The 20,224-nt window shown below is 41.4% G+C and overlaps 3 protein-coding genes across 4 annotated transcripts in view; 1 reads left to right on the forward strand and 2 right to left on the reverse strand.

The window, feature by feature from the left end:
* Positions 1 to 13,408, forward strand: part of uba7 (ubiquitin-like modifier activating enzyme 7) — a 46,246-nt gene extending 32,838 nt beyond the window's left edge. The window contains exons 22-24 of the mRNA XM_054730540.2: positions 5,854 to 5,955; positions 6,374 to 6,456; positions 13,137 to 13,408. Of these exons, the coding sequence (XP_054586515.2) occupies positions 5,854 to 5,955; positions 6,374 to 6,456; positions 13,137 to 13,269 (318 nt within the window). The 3' untranslated portion in view covers positions 13,270 to 13,408. The remainder of the gene's footprint in view (positions 1 to 5,853; positions 5,956 to 6,373; positions 6,457 to 13,136) is intronic.
* A 383-nt stretch (positions 13,409 to 13,791) lies between these two features.
* Positions 13,792 to 16,373, reverse strand: inka1b (inka box actin regulator 1b). Its single transcript, XM_015958920.3, has 2 exons — positions 16,191 to 16,373; positions 13,792 to 14,847 (listed from the first exon to the last, which is right to left on the reverse strand). The coding sequence occupies exons 1-2, from the start codon at positions 16,191 to 16,193 to the stop codon at positions 13,945 to 13,947; spliced, it is 906 nt and encodes a 301-aa protein (XP_015814406.3). The 5' UTR covers positions 16,194 to 16,373; the 3' UTR covers positions 13,792 to 13,944.
* A 1,872-nt stretch (positions 16,374 to 18,245) lies between these two features.
* Positions 18,246 to 20,224, reverse strand: part of gnai2b (guanine nucleotide binding protein (G protein), alpha inhibiting activity polypeptide 2b) — a 78,972-nt gene continuing 76,993 nt past the window's right edge. For both annotated transcript variants that reach the window (XM_054730552.2, XM_015958919.3), the window contains exons 7-9: positions 19,860 to 20,013; positions 19,586 to 19,778; positions 18,246 to 19,253 (exon numbers count right to left, since the gene is read on the reverse strand). In XM_054730552.2, the coding sequence (XP_054586527.1) occupies positions 19,588 to 19,778; positions 19,860 to 20,013 (345 nt within the window). In that variant the 3' untranslated portion in view covers positions 18,246 to 19,253; positions 19,586 to 19,587. The remainder of the gene's footprint in view (positions 19,254 to 19,585; positions 19,779 to 19,859; positions 20,014 to 20,224) is intronic.

Genomic DNA, 20,224 nt, shown 5'->3' on the forward strand with positions numbered 1-20,224 from the left:
TGCTGGCACGAAAGGGCAAATGTCGCCACCTACAGTCATGGAGTGGAATGCCCTTTATTCAATAATTCAGTTTTCCAACTGACATGTAAACAAGGATAGAGGCTCAAGTCTGGTTACGGTTAGCTTCATTGACTACGTTTACATGCAGCCAATATCCGGGTTATGATCGGGTTAAGGTCGGTATTCGGGTTTCTGAGTTGATCAGAATAACCCGTTTACAAGCATAAATAGAAAGAGTTACCCCTAACTTGCATAACCAGATTTAAATGTGGACGTTGGGGTAGCGTCAGGATGTATGGACTACGTCCAGACGCAATATGCGTCATTTCCGGTTCTTCTTGTTCCGGTATCCGTGAAAACAACAACATGTTTCCCAGTTTGGAAGAGATAGCGACCGCGTTTGTTTGTGCTTTAGTTTCTTCGTCACTCCAAAAGTGTGGGGCTGTGCCGCGACTCGCCATGTTGCTCCCAACTTTTGTTTACTTCTGGTGTTCTGGCGCATACAAGACGTCTCGCTATTCAAAAGACCAAGATTCCTTGCGAACAGAGCATGCGCAGAACACACGCTTTGATGGGGATATCCCGATATGCGTTTACACGACCAAACATTCGGGTTAGAAAAGGGTTACCCCAGGTGTAGTAACCGGGTTTTTGGCGGTGTTTACAAGGACCTGCGGAACCGGGTTATTGTGAATATTCGGGTTTTAAAAGGGTTACTGGCTGCATGTAAACACACTGATTACTGCCATAGCTTGACTTGAGCTCTAAAGAACAAGCTTATTCTAATGGAAAATGTCTGGCAAAGTAAAGGATATTTGGATGGATGGATGGATGGATGGATGGATGGGTGGGTGGATTGATGTTTTTGTCTTCCTAACCTTCAGTTTTTCAACATTTGCTGCTTTCGGGCTCCAGCATGTTGAAGATCCATTTGTCAGAGTTTTATTAACCTGGTACTTGGGCCCCGGGTCATTTTCAGTCAGGTGGAGAGCTGTTATCTTCTCATTTGAAAGACAGTCACAATGAGATTCTATTTGTTGTTTTACATGTCAGTGGCAGCCTTTCAAAAGCAATGGGCCTCTTTTTGTCCTTGTGTCAAACTCTGCACTCAACTGAGAAGTGTCTGCTGAGCTGCACCTCCTCCACCACCACCTCCTTCACATTGGCTCGGGTGCACCAAATGTTACTGTGGTTGCAGTTCTGATGTAGGCAGTGTTGGGCTGCTTTCATCCTATCTTTGTGGGTTTTCTCAGTCGTAGGGGGCTGAAAGAGCAGTTGGAGGTCTTAGCCATCTGTTTCTTCACTGCAGACCAAAGAGACTGGTGATCAATAGTGATCAAGTAGCAGATGAGACTCCCGACTAGACAACAGTACAATTTACATGACATTAAGTCCCATTACAATAAGTGGAAGGATGAACTTGGCATGAAAACACAAATATTGTGAAAGGTCACATTATTTGTTTTCAGCATCAAAACATGATTCACACACTGTTGGTTATTTTGATGAAATTGCTCAAAAAGTCCTTTATTTTAGGAGTCTAGAAAAAGGGTTATTTATAGAACACTGATTTTAAAAGTATACAGTAGCCGTCAGCGGTTTGACTTGTGCACTAATCTATGACATAAGGTCTGAAGTTACCAGAATGTCTAGAAGAATCAAGAGAAGCCAAAAGAGATAAACAAGATAAACAAATACGATCAAAACGAGACCACACAAATCTCTGTCTGACTCCCAAACTGGCTTTGAAGAAATCCTAAAGAGAAAAAGTTTCCTTTGAAGAAGTAAAGAACCCTAGAATCTTCTGATTAAACATTCAAAGATCAATCAGATTGATATTTCATATAGAAGAAGAAGAAGAAAATATCATTTAGCGCCTCTCAAGATAAAAATCACAAGCCGCTTCACAAAAACAAAAAATAAAAAAATGTAAAAATATAAAAAAGCATTTAGAAAATGTTTAAAAATATATTTCAAATGAGCAAAAATAAGCAATTGCGATTTAAAAGAAAAAATGTTAAGAAAGAGAGAGAGTGAATAGGAAAGAGGGAAATCAGTGGATCCTGAGGAAGGTGGAATAGGTGGGGAGAGCAGAATAAAGAGAGAGTGGTGAAGAAGGTCATACAAAAGCCAGCTTGAACAAGTGAGTCTTCAGCTGTTTTTTAAAGGAGTCCACTGAGTCCACTGATCTCAGGCTCAGAAAGAGAGAGTTCCAGAGTCTGGGGGCCACAGCAGCAAATGATCTGTCACCTTTGGTCTTTAGCCTGGTGCTGCACAACCAGTAGGCTTTCATCACTGGACCTCAGGGACCTGCTGGGGGTGTAGGGACTAAGAAGATCACCAATGTAAGATGGTGCTTGTCCATGTAAGGCCCTATAGACCAGAACCAGGATCTTTAAATGAACCCTGAAGTTGACTGGCAGCCAGTGAAGCTGGAGGAGAAGCGGGGTGATGTGGGTGTGTTTGGAGGACTTGGTCAGAAGCCGAGCACAGGCATTCTGAACCACCTGTAGACGGTTCAGGGAGGTTCTGCTCAGACACGTGAAAAGAGAGTTACAGTAGTCTAAGCGTGAGGAGATGAAGGTGTGGATAACTGTCTCAAGTTCAGAGCGGGACAGAATGGTACTCAGCTTAGCAACGTTCCTGAGATGGAAGAAGGAAGAGCGAACAAGAGAACTGACATGAGAATCCAGGGTGAGAGCTGGGTCAAAGGTCACACCAAGATTCCTGACAGAAGGTTTGGTGTGGGAAGCAATATACAGTATATATGGAATCATCACATCTTATTGGTCATAATTAATTTGCAGCCATCACGCTATAAAGTGTGACCGCTACACAGGCCTCCAGCCGCACCAGGCTGTGAGTGCACCTCCACTCTGGAACTCTGATGATAAAACTGAGACAGAAACGTGCCGCAGAGATGCTTCTCGAGTTAGAACAAAGGAAGGTTGACTTTATATCCGCTGATTCACACTTCCTGTCTCCGTTGTTTTAAAGGGCAGGACTTGGAGAAGCACGGTGGACATTTATTATATAACAACATGATTGTGCTTTAGTCCATCTGGGAGTTCAGTTTTCTTTTTAACCTTTAAAACGGCAAACATTATCTCATTTAACTCATTTATGATGCTTTTTAAAGAAAAAAAAAAAACAAACTTGCTGGTCAGTTATTGTTTGTAATTTTTTTAAATTTATTTTTGATTTTATAAATCACAGTCTGGATTCAGGAAGAGACCCGGACCTCTTCAGGCTTCCTGTAAACAAGAGGAAGCAGCCTGCTCTGCTGGATGTTCGGCTCAGACGTTGAGGAACAGCATGCACATTGTTTAATGGTTGACAGATGAGAATTTAAACTTTGACATTTAGCCTTATGGAAGAAGAAAAACAAAATGATTTCAGTCATAAAATTTAAACACTGATTTTTATGCATCAGCTCAGAACATCAGAGGCGTTGTTTGTTATGAGCTGTTTAAATGTTGAAGAGGGAAGTTCAACAGACTTTGTTTTCAGCTTTGGGGAAAAAAAGCATCTGTAATTATTAAAGGAGAAGTTTAAAGACTTGTTTACTGACGAGAGAGAAAAGAGGAAACAGTTACATCTTCCCCATCAGAACTGACAGAAAACTATGAAGCTTTATTTTTTAATCACTTATAGCATGAAGGGTTTGCCTCGTTCACGTCCTCAATCATTTTTATTACCTCTTCAACTTACTTCTGTGATAATTTCTGCATTTGCCATCCCTCTGCAGACCTTTTACTTTGGTTTATGTTGATTCATCAAAACAAAACATCCCTACTTATTTAAGATGGATAAAGCTGTCACCGACTCTTGTAAAACAATTGGTTGGACTTTGTTTTGTTTTCCGATGTTGGAATTTCTGAGTTCCAAGTCAGAAAAATCTCCTAGAACACTTCTGAGTCATAATTCCTACTCGGATAATCTGAGGTTCCTGGCAAATTCCAACCTGAAAATCCACTTTTATGGTTTGCATTACAGATCCATATTTATTAAAACAATTTTAAGAAAAACGTTGCTGCAGTGTTTGAATGACCAGTTCACTGAGCGCCATTAGCTTTCTCAAGTGTTCCAAGCTGAAGATTAACTGGAATGTCGGCGTTTTGTCTGGAAAAATTGGAGTTTTTTTGCCCGTTCCAACCGCTAAATCCAACATGGCTGCCTCATGTATGAAACGTTCTCACAGCTGCATAAATAAACGTTTTTTTTTTTGTCAAGTTACATCTTGGTGATTTAGTCACCAACACTAACACCCTTGATTAGTGAACATATGTATCTGAATGCATGCAATGAAACGCACTGCATGTAGATAAATGGTTATTTTCAAAAGCTGCTGCTTTTCCGTTTCACTTTTTTTTTGTCTCCTCCCAGTCCAGCTGCTCCATTGTTGTTTTTACTGTGAACGTTCCATAAAAAAGTTATGCTGTTGTGCTTGTGGAGGAACTTCTGTAATTGTTCCCAGCAGCCACGTTAGTTCCAGCATTCTTCCAGCTTTATTCTGTTGTGAACATTTTACTTCGCTAAGTACACGGACCGTTAGTTCCGTTGGTTTTCTTCAGGTTCAGAGGCAGGAGAAGGAAGGGAGGAGAGAGGGTAAAAATAGACTCCACGCCCGCTCTGCATTGTGTAGAATCAGCATTTAAACATAAAGCACTTGTGAAAATATCTGCTATGGGGCCGCTTAAAAATGAGGTCCATTTTGCTGCAAAGGAATTTAAAACAATCCTCATTTGTGCTAAATGTGTGTTTAAGGTTCTGCCCATGAATGGTTTGACTCTTATCGAGCTCTCCGCAAACATTTCAAACAGCTGCCAGGTTTGTGTTATTATGTGCATCTTGCAAACAAAACGTGCTTTGTCTGAAAACTGGGACAAAACACACACACACTTGTTTAAGCTTTGAGAGAGGTCTGCTTCAAGTGTGTCTCCACAAACCTCAGAAACCCCATAAGTGGTGGGAGTTTTGAGGACTGGTCGAAAAGTTCCCCATGACTGCTGGAGCAGGGATAATTGGAGCCAGGTTCAGCTGGGGTTTTGGTATTCACAACTCTTCTTGCCAGACTGCGTGTGTGCGTGTGCGCGTGCGTGTCTGTCTGTGTGTGTGTGTGTGTGTGTGTATGTGTGTCTGTGTTGCACCGTCTGACCAGGCAACATATTTGGCCAATTTCCTTTATAGTTTTTTTATTTTTTTTTATTTTGCACATATAGAATCCTGACCCGCTTTAGTCCGACGCTGTTGTCTCTAAGGCCCTACATGTGTGGATTAGGATGTTTAGAGTAAACTATAAGAGTTTGCAGGGGGCTACATTGTTCTGTCTGGGTTGGTTTGAAGGTTTATTCCTGCAGGAATAGTTACTTAGAGATGCTGAGCTCAGTACACACAATGTTTTCTCCACGTTGTGAGAGAAGCTGGTTTTAGAGGCTAAAGAACAGTTTCCTATTGTAGAAAAACATCTTTGTAGTACACCTGACTTTTTTTATGATGATTAGTGGGAAAAGTTATGCATGCAACTTCATTTGGGAAAAGAAGCTGACGTCAGAGATTCACTGTTACTTCTGAAACTGGTGTTTTTCTAGCTATAATTGAAAAACAAACAAACTTGGTAATCTGTCTTCAAAAAAGCTAAATTCTTTGTGATTCACTTGAGGAAGCACCCTTTTGACCTTTGTGAGGATTCTTCTCTACTGGTTTGAAACACAACTGGTTTGAAACACAACACCAAAATATTTATGGACTAAGAAACTTCCTCAAGCTGCACTTCATCAGTCAGCTCAGTGTGTGTGTGTGTGTGTGTGTGTAGATTGTTGGGGTATTACTATGTAACATGTCCATCAACAGGTCGCAGGAAATAAATACACCCAGTGGGATGACTTCCTCGTTGAAGGCAGACGTGACGATCAGCAGGAGATGACCTTGGCTGATCTGATCCAGTTTATTAAGGTACTGCAGGGAAACACAAACTTTCTTCACACAGAATCGTCACAATTTTATATTATTTGTCTTGTCACTGATTTGTTTCTCTAAATTTACCGGCCTTCCTCCAGTGCAACAAGGCTCACTGTTTTTGAGAGATTTTCCTTTTTACATCTACTTTACCCATTGCATGGTTCATATCTACTCTATGGGTACTCTATTGTGTGTTCTGTTCCACCTGGTTTGTCACCTTCAGTCACAGAAACACAATAGAACACCAGTGTGTGTGTGTGTGTGTGTGTGTGTGTGTGTTGATGGCAGTCCTCTGCTTTGCTTATGGAGATGCTGGTTAAGTTTACATGTTCTCTCAGGTTGTTTGAGCTATTTTAATGAAATGTGCAATACTGAGCTGCGAATAAAACAAACCTGACTTTCTTTTGTGCAGGAAAAGCATGGCTTGACCATCTGCAGTCTCTTTTATGGATTTGCAATCCTCTACAACGGACACGAAGACAGACTGAAGATGAGGTACGAATTTACTCGTGCAGTCCAGCACATGGCAAATCACAGAAAGCCGGGCTCCTTTGTTTGTTCAGAGCCTAATGGCAGGATGAGGTGTTTTCTCTGAGCCTGTTGACACACACTCATGCATCACTGAGTTCAGATGACTGAGACGCCTCCTCGGGTTTCTGTTTGTGGAGGACGAGCGTTCGGGAGTTAAAGAGGGATGAACTTTTTTGCATCTCAGAAGCGACGCTGCTCAGGCCTGTTCAGTTAAGCACGTGTTCGCTGAGCCTCAGGGCGAATGAATCAGCCGCACCAGGGTGTGAAGTCTCCTCGTCTGGTGAAGAAACTAAACCCAGCAGGGTTGATTTTAATTCTCCCAGAATGGGACAAACAATCATGTTTACATGCAGTAGCTCACTCACTTTGAAAGCCCTCTGGGCATTAGTACCAACTATGTATTTGTTTACTTATTCTGAGACTCGACTCTCTGTGGAGGCGGTGTTTTGGTTAGATTAGGATGCAGGAATGGGGGATCAGAGTTCTGAGTGTGTGGACAGCAGTATCTCCACGATAAAGCCTCCAGTAGTCACTTCCTGTTCAGTCGCCCAGCCTCTGGCTTCCTGTGCTGAGCCACTGAACAAGCAGAAGGACCACATAAACAGAAAAACCGACAAATCATTAACAAGTGAAAAAGTTTGTTAAAAGACACACAATAAAAATTATTGTCTTTGAAAATAAATGCACCTATCTTTTATTCTTTAGTCTCTTTGCTCCCTTTGGAAATCCCTGGTGACCAACATATGCATGATCAAAAAACCGCAATGGCAGCTGCATCATTAAATAAAAGATGAAGTATCCGAAGTAATGACTCATCACTATTAGCATTTATCTGCTGAAGATGCTCTCTTATAAAATCACCAAACTTCAGATAAAAAACACACCATATATTCAGAGGAGGCAGTGTAGAAAACAAACAATCACTTCTGAACTGTTCCTTTAAAATGTGTAAAAATGTAACGTCCCAATACTCTTCCCTCTTCCATCTCAGGAACGTTGCTAAGCTGAGTCCCATTCTGTCTCGCTCTGAACTTGAGACAGTTATCCACACCTTCATCTCCTCACGCTTAGACTACTGTAACTCTCTTTTCACGTGTCTGAGCAAAACCTTCCTGAACCGTCTACAGGTGGTTCAGAATGCCTGTGCTCGGCTTCTGACCAAGTCCTCCAAACACACCCACATCACCCCGCTTCTCCTCCAGCTTCACTGGCTGCCAGTCAACTTCAGGGTTCATTTTGTCATGTTGTGGTGAAGAAATCTAACCCACGACATACAGAATCAGATCTGAGATGGTGTAAAATGGTTAAATAAGGATTTATTAAATGGAAACCAAGGAAGCAGCGTAAACGTAGCTGAGTTCTGGCACAAGGAAGCTGAGGTGGGAAATCTGTGGACAGATCGGAGTTAGATCCAATTTGCGGAGGGAATAAGGAATCGGACTTGTGCGGAGGACTTACGGTCTGGAGAGGAGGGAACTGGTTAGAGGGAGGAGTGGTCCGGTCTGGGTTGAGAGGAGATTCCTGAGGCTGAGATCCAGAAGGGGAGACGTGGAGGGAGCTGAGTTTACTGAGATCCAGGGAGCTTAGGTGGGCAGCTGGAGGTGGTTCTGGCCAGGGAGAAGCTGAGAGACAAATGGGTAGGAGTTCCAGAGAATAGCCAGTCGGGGATGAAGGTGGAGGTTTGATCTGGTGACAAGAGCAGGAGGTCAAAAGGCAAAAAATCCAATATCCAAAAACAAATCTAAGTCTCAAGAGGTTAAAGAACTCGAATAGGTTACACAAGTGGCTGTTAGAAGGTACCCAGGTAGAGTAATCATCCAGCAAAGTGTAGGAGTCTCCCAGCTGCTTAAATACCCCTGGCCAGCTGATGAGCAGATCTGCTGCAGCTTGGTCACCTCCAGACACGCCCACCTGCGGAGGGAAAACTCAAAAGACAGGGAGTGATAGCAGGGAAATACCTCAGACCATGACACATTTCAAGATCCTGGTTCTGGTCTATAAGGCCTTACATGGACAAGCACCATCTTACATTGGTGATCTTCTTAGTCCCTACACCCCCAGCAGGTCCCTGAGGTCCAGTGATCAAAGCCTACTAGTTGTGCAGCGCACCAGGCTAAAGACCAAAGGTGACAGATCATTTGCTGCTGTGGCCCCCAGACTCTGGAACTCTCTCTCCCTGAGCCTGAGATCAGTGGACTCAGTGGTCTCCTTTAAAAAGCAGCTGAAGACTCACTTGTTCAAGCTGGCTTTTGTATGACCTTCTTCACCACTCTCTCTTTATTCTGCTCTCCCCACCTATTCCACCTTCCTCAGGATCCACTGATTTCCCTCTTTCCTATTCACTTTCTCTCTTTCTTAACATTTTTTCTTTTAAATCGCAATTGCTTATTCTTGCTCATTTTTAATATATTTTTAAACATTTTCGAAATGCTTTTTTATATTTTTACAATTTTTATATTTTTTGTTTTTGTGAAGCGCCTTGTGATTTTTATCTTGAGAGGCGCTGTAGAAATGATATTTTCTTCTTCTTCTTAATGTCTTTGGGAATGATTTGCTGTGAAAGCATCTTGGATAGAAAAGTTATTTTAAAACAGTGTAACGTCACCAAAGGGACTGATTTTGAGATCCCACAGTTCATTTGCACGGCCAGAGCAAATAACCCTGGCTACACACGTTCTGCTGTATTTTACCCTGACAGGAGATGGAATGTCTGCATGCAGGCTCTTTAATCAGATGACTTCATCAGTTGAACTGAAGCTTCATCAGATAATGAAAGATGACAGTATCATTCTTATCCCCAAGGTTCTGCACAGAATTCTGTTAGAATAAACGTTTATTCCCAGAAGAAAAGAAGATTTCATAACTAAAGTAATCATTTTATAATTCAAAATTATCGTTGAAGAAAAGAAGATCTTATAACTAAGATTTTATAATTAATAATCACTAAATATTGCCATGTATAATTATAAATAATGAAATGTTTCATGAATCTGTTTCAATGATACTAAGTTTGTTTACTGGATTAGGTCTTCACACTTGCAGACAGAATAAGGCTAAGATAAAGACATGACACATAAATAACCTTGTCCCACATTTCAGAGTTCAGAATCAGAGACTGTGTTCTGAGATGCTTGGCAACTTCTGAGATAACACCAGGCCTTAAAAAGAGCTTCACTCTCAGTCTCAGTAAGTCAGACAGACAGAGAGAGAGAGAAGCTCAGAACGGCCATCTGAGCAAGCCTCTTTCACCAGAAGGATTTTTGACACAGTCAAAACCTTAAGCTTTTGCACCTGCGAAGCTGAACAACAAGATATTTTTCCTGCAGAACAAAGCTGATTTTGCGACACTTCTTCAGAGTTGTTTTGAGACGCTTGGTTCCATCCAGTCCACCTGTGTTACCTGGAAGCGATCCTGGATCGACCTGGTCGTATTAGGAGTTAGTCTATGGACTTCTTTACTCGGGGTCTCCAACCCCCCTGACATTTCAGATCCGCAAGGGCGTCTCCACTTGGGTATGTAGAACACAGTGAGACAGTGTCTGTATGCAGTTTGATAAATAACAGCTTGTAGCTTACTTGCAATCCAAATTTTCTCCATCCAGGATTCAGCTTTCTCATGATACCGACTCTGAAATACTACAGTGGGGCAAAAAAGTATTTAGTCAGCCACCGATTGTGCAAGTTCTCCCACTTAAAATGATGACAGAGGTCAGTAATTTACATCATAGGTACACTTCAACTGTGAGAGACAGAAATCTGTGAAAAGAAATCCATAAATTCACATGGCAGGATTTTTAAAGAATTTATTTGTAAATCAGGGTGGAAAATAAGTATTTGGTCGCTTCAAACAAGGAAAATCTCTGGCTCTCACAGACCTGTAACATCTTCTTTAAGAAGCTTTTCTGTCCTCCACTCGTTACCTGTATTAATGGCACCTGTTTGAACTCATTATCTGTATAAAAGACACCTGTCCACAACCTCAAACAGTCAGACTCCAAACTCCACTATGGCCAAGACCAAAGAGCTTTGGAAGGACACCAGGAAAAGAATTGTAGACCTGCACCAGACTGGGAAGAGTGAATCTACAATAGGCAAGCAGCTTGGTGTGAAAAAATTAACTGTGGGAACAATTATCAGAAAATGGAAGACATACAAGACCACTGATAATCTCCCTCGATCTGGGGCTCCACACAAGATCTCATCCCGTGGGGTCAAAATGATCATGAGAACGGTAAGCAAGAATCCCAGAACCACACGGGGGGACCTGGTGAATGACCTGCAGAGAGCTGGGACCACAGTAACAAAGGTCACCATCAGGAACACACTACAACGGCAGGGAATCAAATCCTGCAGTGCCAGACATGTTCCGCTGCTGAAGCCAGTGCATGTCCAGGCCCGTCTGAAGTTTGCCAGAGAGCACATGGATGATACAGCAGAGGATTGGGAGAATGGCATGTGGTCAGATGAAACCAAAGTAGAACTTTTTGGTATAAACTCAACTCATCGTGTTTGGAGGAAGAAGAATACTGAGTTGCATCCCAAGAACACCACACCTACTGTGAAGCATGGGGGTGGGAACATCATGCTTTGGGGCTGTTTTTCTGCTAAGGGGACAGGACGACTGATCCGTGTTAAGGACAGAATGAATGGGGCCATGTATCGTGAGATTCTGAGCCAAAACCTCCTTCCATCAGTGAGAGCTTTGAAGATGAAACGCGGCTGGGTCTTCCAACACGACAATGATCCCAAACACACCACCCGGGCAACAAAGGAGTGGCTCCGTAAGAAGCATTTGAAAGTCCTGGAGTGGCCTAGCCAGTCTCCAGACCTCAACCCCATAGAAAATCTGTGGAGGGAGTTGAAAGTCCGTGTTGCTCGGCGACAGCCCCAAAACATCACTGCTCTCGAGAAGATCTGCATGGAGGAATGGGCCAAAATACCAGCCACTGTGTGTGCAAACCTGGTAAAGACCTATAGTAATCGTTTGACCTCTGTTATTGTCAACAAAGGTTATGTTACAACGTATTGAGTTGAATTTTTGTTATTGACCAAATACTTATTTTCCACCCTGATTTACAAATAAATTCTTTAAAAATCCTGCCATGTGAATTCATGGATTTGTTTTCACATTCTGTCTTTCACAGTTGAAGTGTACCTATGATGAAAATTACTGACCTCTGTCATCATTTTAAGTGGGAGAACTTGCACAATCGGTGGCTGACTAAATACTTTTTTGCCCCACTGTATATTCACACCTAGTTCCAAACACCCATCTCTTAGTTTGCATCCACTCACAGTAAATAATAGTTGAAACCATTTGCCAAGTCTTAAATTGTTTGTCAAATAAATTATTATTTGTTTGCAAACCTGACTGGTTCTTGAATCCTAAACAAAGTGATGACAGTCCCTGAATAAACAATCTTCTGCCTAATCATCTTAAAGACCAAGCAGGTGATATTCTATAGTTAATAGGTTATCACAGCTATGGGTCGCAAGTAATGACAATAAAATTAAATAGCTCTTAAGCAATTTATTTAATCCAATTTACCCTCTATTGACTTCATTACAACAGGAGATTTGACACATTCTGTTTCAGGGGCCTAATCAGATGTCAAGTGGGCGGGGCCAGTGCAATCATAACTAGAACAGTCCTGAAGAAAATTTAAAAAGGGGCCTGCCACCTGGCACAAGATATGCATAATGCAAAAAAGCCTCCAGAGCATGCCATCCATAATCAATTAATTATGTGTATATTCAATTGATACTTATACTAATGTTATGCTAATGATTGGCACACACTCAAAATGAAAAAATAAAAATCTGGGTGATGAGGTGAACAACTGAAATTCATAACATTTGGGTGACTTTAGGATAATCGCCCACAGAGGCGTAGGACTTCCTGGACGGGTCCTGTCCTTCGCAGGGACACTCACTTGCAACTAGGGACAATTTAGAGTCAGCAGTTGACCTAAACGAGTGTTTTTGGCCTGTGTGTGTGTGTGTGTGGGGGGGGGGGGGGGGGGGGGGGGACCTGAGCACCGGGAGTAAAACCACGCATACATGGGGTGAATTGAATACGCTAACGCCACGCAGAAAGGAAGCTAACGTTTGAACCAGTAACCTTTCTGTGAAGCAACAGTGCTAGCCACTGTTCCTCCACGATGCCGTTTTTTCCTATGTGTGTTTGAGAGGGGGTGGAGATGGGGGAGTCTTCAAATGAGTTATTTCTCTTTTCTTTGGAGAGGTCAGTTGTTAGGTTGTTTATTTTTGTAATGACGGAGACATCCTGGGGGTTACAAATTTCTTGAAACGCCTCCACACACAAACTTTTTCCTGTTTGTTTTTTTTTTTGCAGCTGCCTTCAGTCCCAAGGTCAGATTTTCTTGTAGACTTTCCAGATTTACAGTATAGTCGTTGACTCGAGTTTAGAGACTTGTTCCTGAAGTTGATCCTTCAGGATTCCCAACTCTTCCTCGTGCTGCTTTTGAATTCTCATGCGCTCCAACTGGAGGTTAACTATGATTTTACGGAAGTTTATTTCTGTTTTAGTTTGGTCATCAGATCATCATGACCTGCACTGAGATTGTTGTTTTCTTGCACACAACAACAAAAAAGAAAACAAACAAACATCTGTTGTCTTTAAGGGTGTCTGAGGCTGTAAAACTGGTGACAAAGGCTGACATTCCTCCTCATAAGAAGATACTGGAGTTGGCCCCCTCCTTTGATGAAGATGAGGACTGTGAGACGGTACCGACTATCAGGTACCGGCTCCCATGATGCAGGCGACCCAAAGTCTTTGAGCCGTTTAATAAAGTTGTTGATTGTAATGCAGTATTTACTAATCCTGATGTGTGATTGAATTTTATGGGTTTGGGACTTTTATTCCTGCGTGTATTCATTATTTTTTATTACTAAGTGTTCTTTGATTAACTGAAATCAAGAGAAATATTGTTGTACCTCTTCTTATTTTCTGAGGTACCAACCAAAAGTTTAACATATGATTAAAAAAACATCACACACACACACACACACACACACACACACACACACACACACACACACACACACACACACACACACACACACACACACACTTTTAAACCCTTGTTCTGATTTCCTGGGTGAGTACATTTGAATGATGTGTGTTTAAACTTTATTAATTATGATGCTAAAGATGCAATTTGTGATGATTCTGTGGGAACACTTTATTAAAGATGTCTTTGATCTGTCTGGGTTTGTTATTGTGCAGATGTCTCACAACTTCCTGTTTTAAAGTTGGATGCAAAGCTAAAAAAAATGTTAAACTAAGAAGCTACTTTAATATTTGTGAATGAAAACATTTAATTCAGGTATGAAAATGTACATTTTGAACAATATTCTGGATTTTCATGAAGCAAAATGTTTTATTTATGCTGATGGAATATTCTTGTTAGAGTTTTTGTGCCGTTCTGGTCAAACATATCCGATGATGTCGTTGCATATGATTGGCTGCCGGCTGCCCGTCTTCATCAGAGCTGTGAACTTGTAGAAATCTGAGTCCAGCTGATGTATTCCTGTGTGGGACTGATGGAAGAATGGCTTCAGAGCCTCGACGCGTACAGGACACGACCTCCTCTGGGGGGCTTCAGCAGCTCTGCTGAGCCGTTTGGGCTCCAGCTCCACGCCTTTAGACACCCCCGCCAGCCTCCGCCGCATGTTTCCCAAAATGTCTTTTGCCAGTCGCCGGCCTCCGCTGGGCTTCAGCTCTGCTGGCTCAAGGCAGTCTGGAAGGTCCATCCAGTTCTTTATAAGGTCAGCAAAACTGTTGTCCCTCAGAACCAGAGGCTGTCTGTTTCTGCCGCGGCTCAGTAGGGACGTCGTCCAGTCATCCACATCACCTGCTTCAAAAGAAGTCCAGCGCTCCAGGCAGACGTCGGACGTCGATTTGGGTCGGATGCGATTCATGCGGACACAAGCAGAGGAGGAGACTCTCACGTTTCTGGATCTTCTCAGCACAACACCTTCATCGTGATAGGAAGCTTCAGAGAAGCCCGAGTCCAAGTCCACGCTCTTCTCACTGCTGGGAGAGTCCCGTGTCAGACGTTCATGCTCCTGTTCCTCCTCCTCCTTCTCTTCAAGCGGGTGAGCCAGACAGCAGGCAGAGTCATACGTGCTGGCTTCACTGGCATCAGAAGCTCGGAGACGGGTGAGCCGCTCCTGCTGTGTCCTCTGTTTGCAGAGCCTGGTTACAGCGAAAGAACGAACACACGGTTCGCTCAGTGGCCTCGGCCTTCTCGTCTGCTTCAAGTCCTGCCAGGACCTCATCATGGACTGCATCTGATCCCGGAGACACTCGGTGGAATTTCCCAAACACTGCTGCAAAATGGAAGGAATGGAACAGTTCTTAGGTAAATGTGTAAAACAGGAAAGTAAGCCAGTAAGATTTGATGGTTGCGATTGGTGCTACTGGATGCAAATGCAACATCAACTTTGTCATAATCTAAATTGACACAACATTATTGTTTTGATTCACTCTAAAGCTCCATTTATATGTTTTCTCAATGAATCTGCTATTGTCTCTTGTGGATGAATGCCTTGTGAGGTATCTTCTGTGGGGAAAAAAAGCTCTGATGCTCCTGTTTCAGGAAGTAGAAGCTTTAGCCCATTTAAACTTTGGTCAGCTCCATCTGAGCTGGGTCCGGAAGCTTCAAGCAGAGGCTCCCACGGCGGCTAATTCGGGAAATGGGGCTAGAAGACTATTTTCACATTTAGCCTGCATGTGAAACTCAGAGTGATCATATTTCAGAACAAACAGGTAAAAAGTGGTTTCTCAGTGAACTTGGTCTTTAAGATGTGTAAAGAGAAACGAAATGTTAACTTTTTCATAAGATACCCTCATAATTAACTACCACAGCAGGTTTCCATTGTGTTTCAGCTGAGATATGAACACTTCCAGGTTTAATTTCCAGAACTGAGACAATAAGATTTCTGCAAGTGAGAGATAAACAACCCCCAGACCTCCGAGCAGCTTTAAGAACACCATCAGATTTCATTTTAAACTGACACAAACTGTCCCCGCCTGCTAAAGCCAGAAGGGAAGCTTGAGTTTGGACCGGTGCGCTCACGTATCCTCTGACTCTTTCAGCCCACAGGATGTTTGACTGGTGTGTATAATAAAGCAGGAAATGACAGAAGCCACATAATCACACTAAATCTGCTCATCGGGAATTATTCTCTCTTTTCCAGCTTTTGTTGAATAATTCAAAATCCTTGTGTTCTCAAAAAATTCTAAGTTTGTTTTCTAATTTTTTCTCTCCCCAAACTCAAAGCCCTCCATGTGTCCATGTGTTTAACTTGGGAGTAGTAGGGATACTCTGATGATGTTATCACAGCTGTGGCTGCTGGACCATTTGGTCCTTGAGAAGGACTTATCAGACCTGGAGAAACACCCACAGGGAGACTCTGGTCAGCCTGACACGATTTAAAAAGCCTTGGCTGCTTTCACTCAATAAGGAGAGGTGATTCATGCATTTAGCCAAATCTAAAACTAAAATCATTTTAGTTGGAATTTGCAGAAATCATTCAAGAAAGAAATGGAATATACATTTCTGGAGCACTTTTATTTTATTATATTAAATTTTAAATAAAAAAATCACAAATGGGATAAACAAACATATTAATACCAAAAATAATCAAACATAAAAATAAATATAACTCACCATTCCTTTAAATCCGCAGTTAAGTTCACAACCTTTTTTTTCCTTTTGAAAAACTGTTGAAAAACTAGCAATACATGGAAATAAATATGAACATTTTATAGTTTTAAACTGATCAAACTGTAAATGTTGTAAACTGTACTTTTACACGTAGCAGCAGCTGGAAGGTGATGTGTCTGCTGCTCTGCTCTGGTGCTGGTCTGTCAGCGGAATATGACGCAGAGGAGAGTTCTGCTGCAGCCAATCATCGCCAAGCATCAACAATATTAGCCAATAGGAAGGCACCGTAGGCCAAACCCCGCCAAGAAGGGGTCCTTCTGTTTGTAAACACACACACACACACACACACACACACACACACACACACACACACACACACACACACACACACACACACTTTATTGGCTTAAAAAGTGTAATTTCTTTGGATAAAATACACAAAGACAGTTGCAGCATATCTCACTGTGTTCAACTGTAGATTGTTTTTATTTAATTGAGAATAGATCAGCGCCAACCAAGTTAAGCAGTATTCACTCAAATCTAAATTCACCACTTTCTGATTCTTGTTACGTTTGACCTTTTTAAACAGTCTAATGAGGGTGAATGCAAACTTTCCAGTCATGAATTTTCACCTTTGAGATGCAAAATCAAAAAATATAATTAACTTCTCATTTGCAAGGGAGTAAATTCTTCACTCTGCCCCTCCTCATATTAAAGTGAAGGGGCACGTTTTGCTTTCACTCCACAGACTAAATTCATGAGTTTAAAACAGCAGTGAGACATGTTGTGAGATTTCTTTTTGAAACAATAAAAACCGATTTCCCCAGTATAATTTTTAATCCCACACAGAAGTCGAATCATGTTTGATGAACATATTATTCTATTTATTTGAAATCTCTCTTCCCCTGAAGAGAAAGCACTTCCCCTCAAAAACCTGCATCCGGCTGATGTATTCTGTCATCTGGTGGAAGATGGAAGTACCGCAGAAGCCAGGTTTATTATTGTGAAATTACAAATTAAAATACATTTGATATTTTTATACACTAAGTGTAGAATATAAAAAGTTTATTTTTGAAAAATCATAATTAAACTATATGCATTTTTTAATGTGTAATATATTTTAAAGGTGCATTATGTAAACGTAAGGTAGAAATGACATCCTATGATATAATTTGATTACTGCAACCACTTTAAACAATTGTGGAACTTTTTGCCGGCTGTCGTCAAATTACAACTGCCGGCGCTGCAGTACTAGCTCACAGGAGATACAGCAACCCCACACTCACTGATGGTAAACAGTAGTTACCCTTCCCTTCTTCCTTTGTTTTGAAAGGAGTAAAACTGACAATCCAGCAGCCAGCTGGATATGAAATCTGTTTCAGTATAATCTTTCTGCTAAAATGACTAAAACATTAGACTCTTTCGGGATTTTCTCATTGTAATATTCTCACTATATTCTTACATGATGCACCTTTAATGTACAGCGGGGCAAAATGTATTTAGTCAGCCTCCCATTGTGCAAGTTCTCCCACTTAAAAAGGTCAGAGAGGCCTGTACTTTTCATCAATGGTATAACTATGAGAGACAAAGGGAGGAAAAAAAAATCCAGAAACTCACACTCTGATTTTTAAAGCGCTCTATTGGTTTGGTGGCCCAAAGTCATTTGCTTTATCGGGATGGCAGGATATTACTGGAACTGAGCAAAACAAAGATGGTAATGGCTCGTTTGAAAGAGCTTTGGCATTACCTTTGGACTATTTAGACTTGAGATTTTCTTTGAGTCGAGAGCAAACAGAGGTACTTAAGTTCTTTATTTAGAAAAAGCTTGTATTTGCATCTTCTTGCTCGCCTACCACTCCGTTGACTGGCATCTGTAGCGGTGAATACGTCATGTTCGTTGTCCAGTAGCATGAGGAGACCATCGGAACGACAACCGTAGCTTCCGCCCCACGACTGAGCTCTGCCCACGGGTGGAGTCCAGACTATATATTTACATTTATAGGATGGCTCGTCGGAATACAGGCATGCAGGAACAGAATGAAACCAGTGACTCCAAGGTAATGTGGTCAAACTTTATTTACACTAAACAAGTGAATGGCTTTTATATTAAGATTAATAAACAGCTATCATCCATTTGTGTCATGATGCATTTTAGATCGTGATTCTGTGATGGAGTAAAAATAGCCCCAATTTCACAATATGGAAGTCAGCACATCTCTAAAGAACAAGTGTAAACAGATATCAAGGCACAAACATATGTAAAAAGACTTGGAATGACAAGACGGAGAACAATCGTCATCAGGAACAGACATAAAATCTCGTAGATACCGTAAAAGTGACACATTTCTGCTTTGTTTCTTTAAACAAGATGCTTAAGGAATGTTTTTCACTCTGTGGGGCGGAGCGACACAACCTAATCTAAGACCGTCATGCAGAACGATGCAACATACAAGAGTGAATATTGATTCAGTGTAAACAGTGTACAAAAACCATTTCTCCCCATTCCTTCTCATTCTCCATGCTTGTAGGATTTCTTCTAAAAAATAAGCTCTGTGCAGTTTCAAAGGTTCAGAAGTTGAGAGTCAACATAAGTTCATGTGTTCATAAGTTCATTTATAAAAAGTCTGGGTTATTTTTGTCAAGTGTCCTCTGTAACGTCCAAATCAAAAAGAGAAACATGAAAAACTCAAATACAAAACAGACAAATTAAATGAACGCAGCATTAATAAATGGTCCATAAACATCTTAGAGGTGGCAGGTATTTAAAATTTGAAGTATATCCATTGATCAGGTCATAATATGGGATTATTATTATTACTCAGTAGTAACTATATATATATATATGTATAGTTGCAGATAAAATAAAGTAGCTTAATTGCTTTTATCAAATTAGGGAGCAAGCATGATGGGCAACAGAAGGTGGTGTTTGTGTCATATTGATTGTAGAAGTTCTGGCAGGTTCCCTCCTCAAAAATCTGCTGACTTGGTTTTCATTATGAAAAGCATTAATCATCACATGGCTGTTGTAGTCTCTCATGCAGTCTGTGTGCGGTGGGATGCATTGTCCTGCACAACAAGAAGAAAAATCAGTCCGGTTGAATTAAATAATTGTTTTTGTGTGCATGGATGTTTTTCTGATTACACACATTAAACAAGATGCCAAGGAACAGCTGTTCTCTGCTGTTTACACATTGTTATTTGTCAGGTTTACACACACCGACAAACTTTACAGGATTGTGAGTCAAGACTCTTGAAAGTAGATTGTTAAGAGAAACGTGGAAACATGGTGGAGTAACATATCAAACTCATGAAATAAACTCACATCCTTTAAATATTTAACATTCAAAAAATGTTTAACACATAAGTTTGCCACGCACACCTTCACTTCTAGATCCTACCTTTAGAAAAGACCACAGTCCTTCAGGTTGTTCTTAATAATAACATCAGTGACGGCATCGAAGACAAACTGCACGTTCTTGGTGTCAGTGGCACAGGTGAAGTGGGTGTAGATCTCCTTGGTGTCCTTTTTCTTGTTCAGGTCCTCAAACTTGGTCTGGATGTAACTGGCAGCCTCGTCAAATTTGCTGGCTCCTGAAAAGCAACAACACATCATTATTAAATGGGGTAAAACTACAGAAGCATCGTGCTGCAGACGCAGGGCTGGCAGTGTACCTGAGTATTCAGGGAAGCAGATGGTGAGCGGACTGCGAGTGATTTTTTCCTCAAACAGGTCCTTCTTGTTGAGGAAGAGGATGATGGAGGTTTCAGTGAACCACTTGTTATTGCAAATGGAGTCGAAGAGCTTCATGCTCTCGTGCATTCGGTTCTGGAGAGAAACAAAACAAATCAAGGCTTGATGATAATGCACCGGAGCTGCCACCAGGGGGCAATGTTGCTTCACACTACAGTTTAAAAAGGAGGAAGTGCTTAAGAGCATTTTATAGCTGAGTCTCTCATAAATACTTAAAAGAGTTCAGAATACTGGAGTGGGCAGTTTCAAAACACTTTAAAACAATCAGGAATTTTATTTATTAGTG

Source organism: Nothobranchius furzeri, chromosome 3 (assembly GCF_043380555.1).
Source record: "Nothobranchius furzeri strain GRZ-AD chromosome 3, NfurGRZ-RIMD1, whole genome shotgun sequence".
Classification (NCBI taxonomy): Eukaryota; Metazoa; Chordata; class Actinopteri; order Cyprinodontiformes; family Nothobranchiidae; genus Nothobranchius; species Nothobranchius furzeri.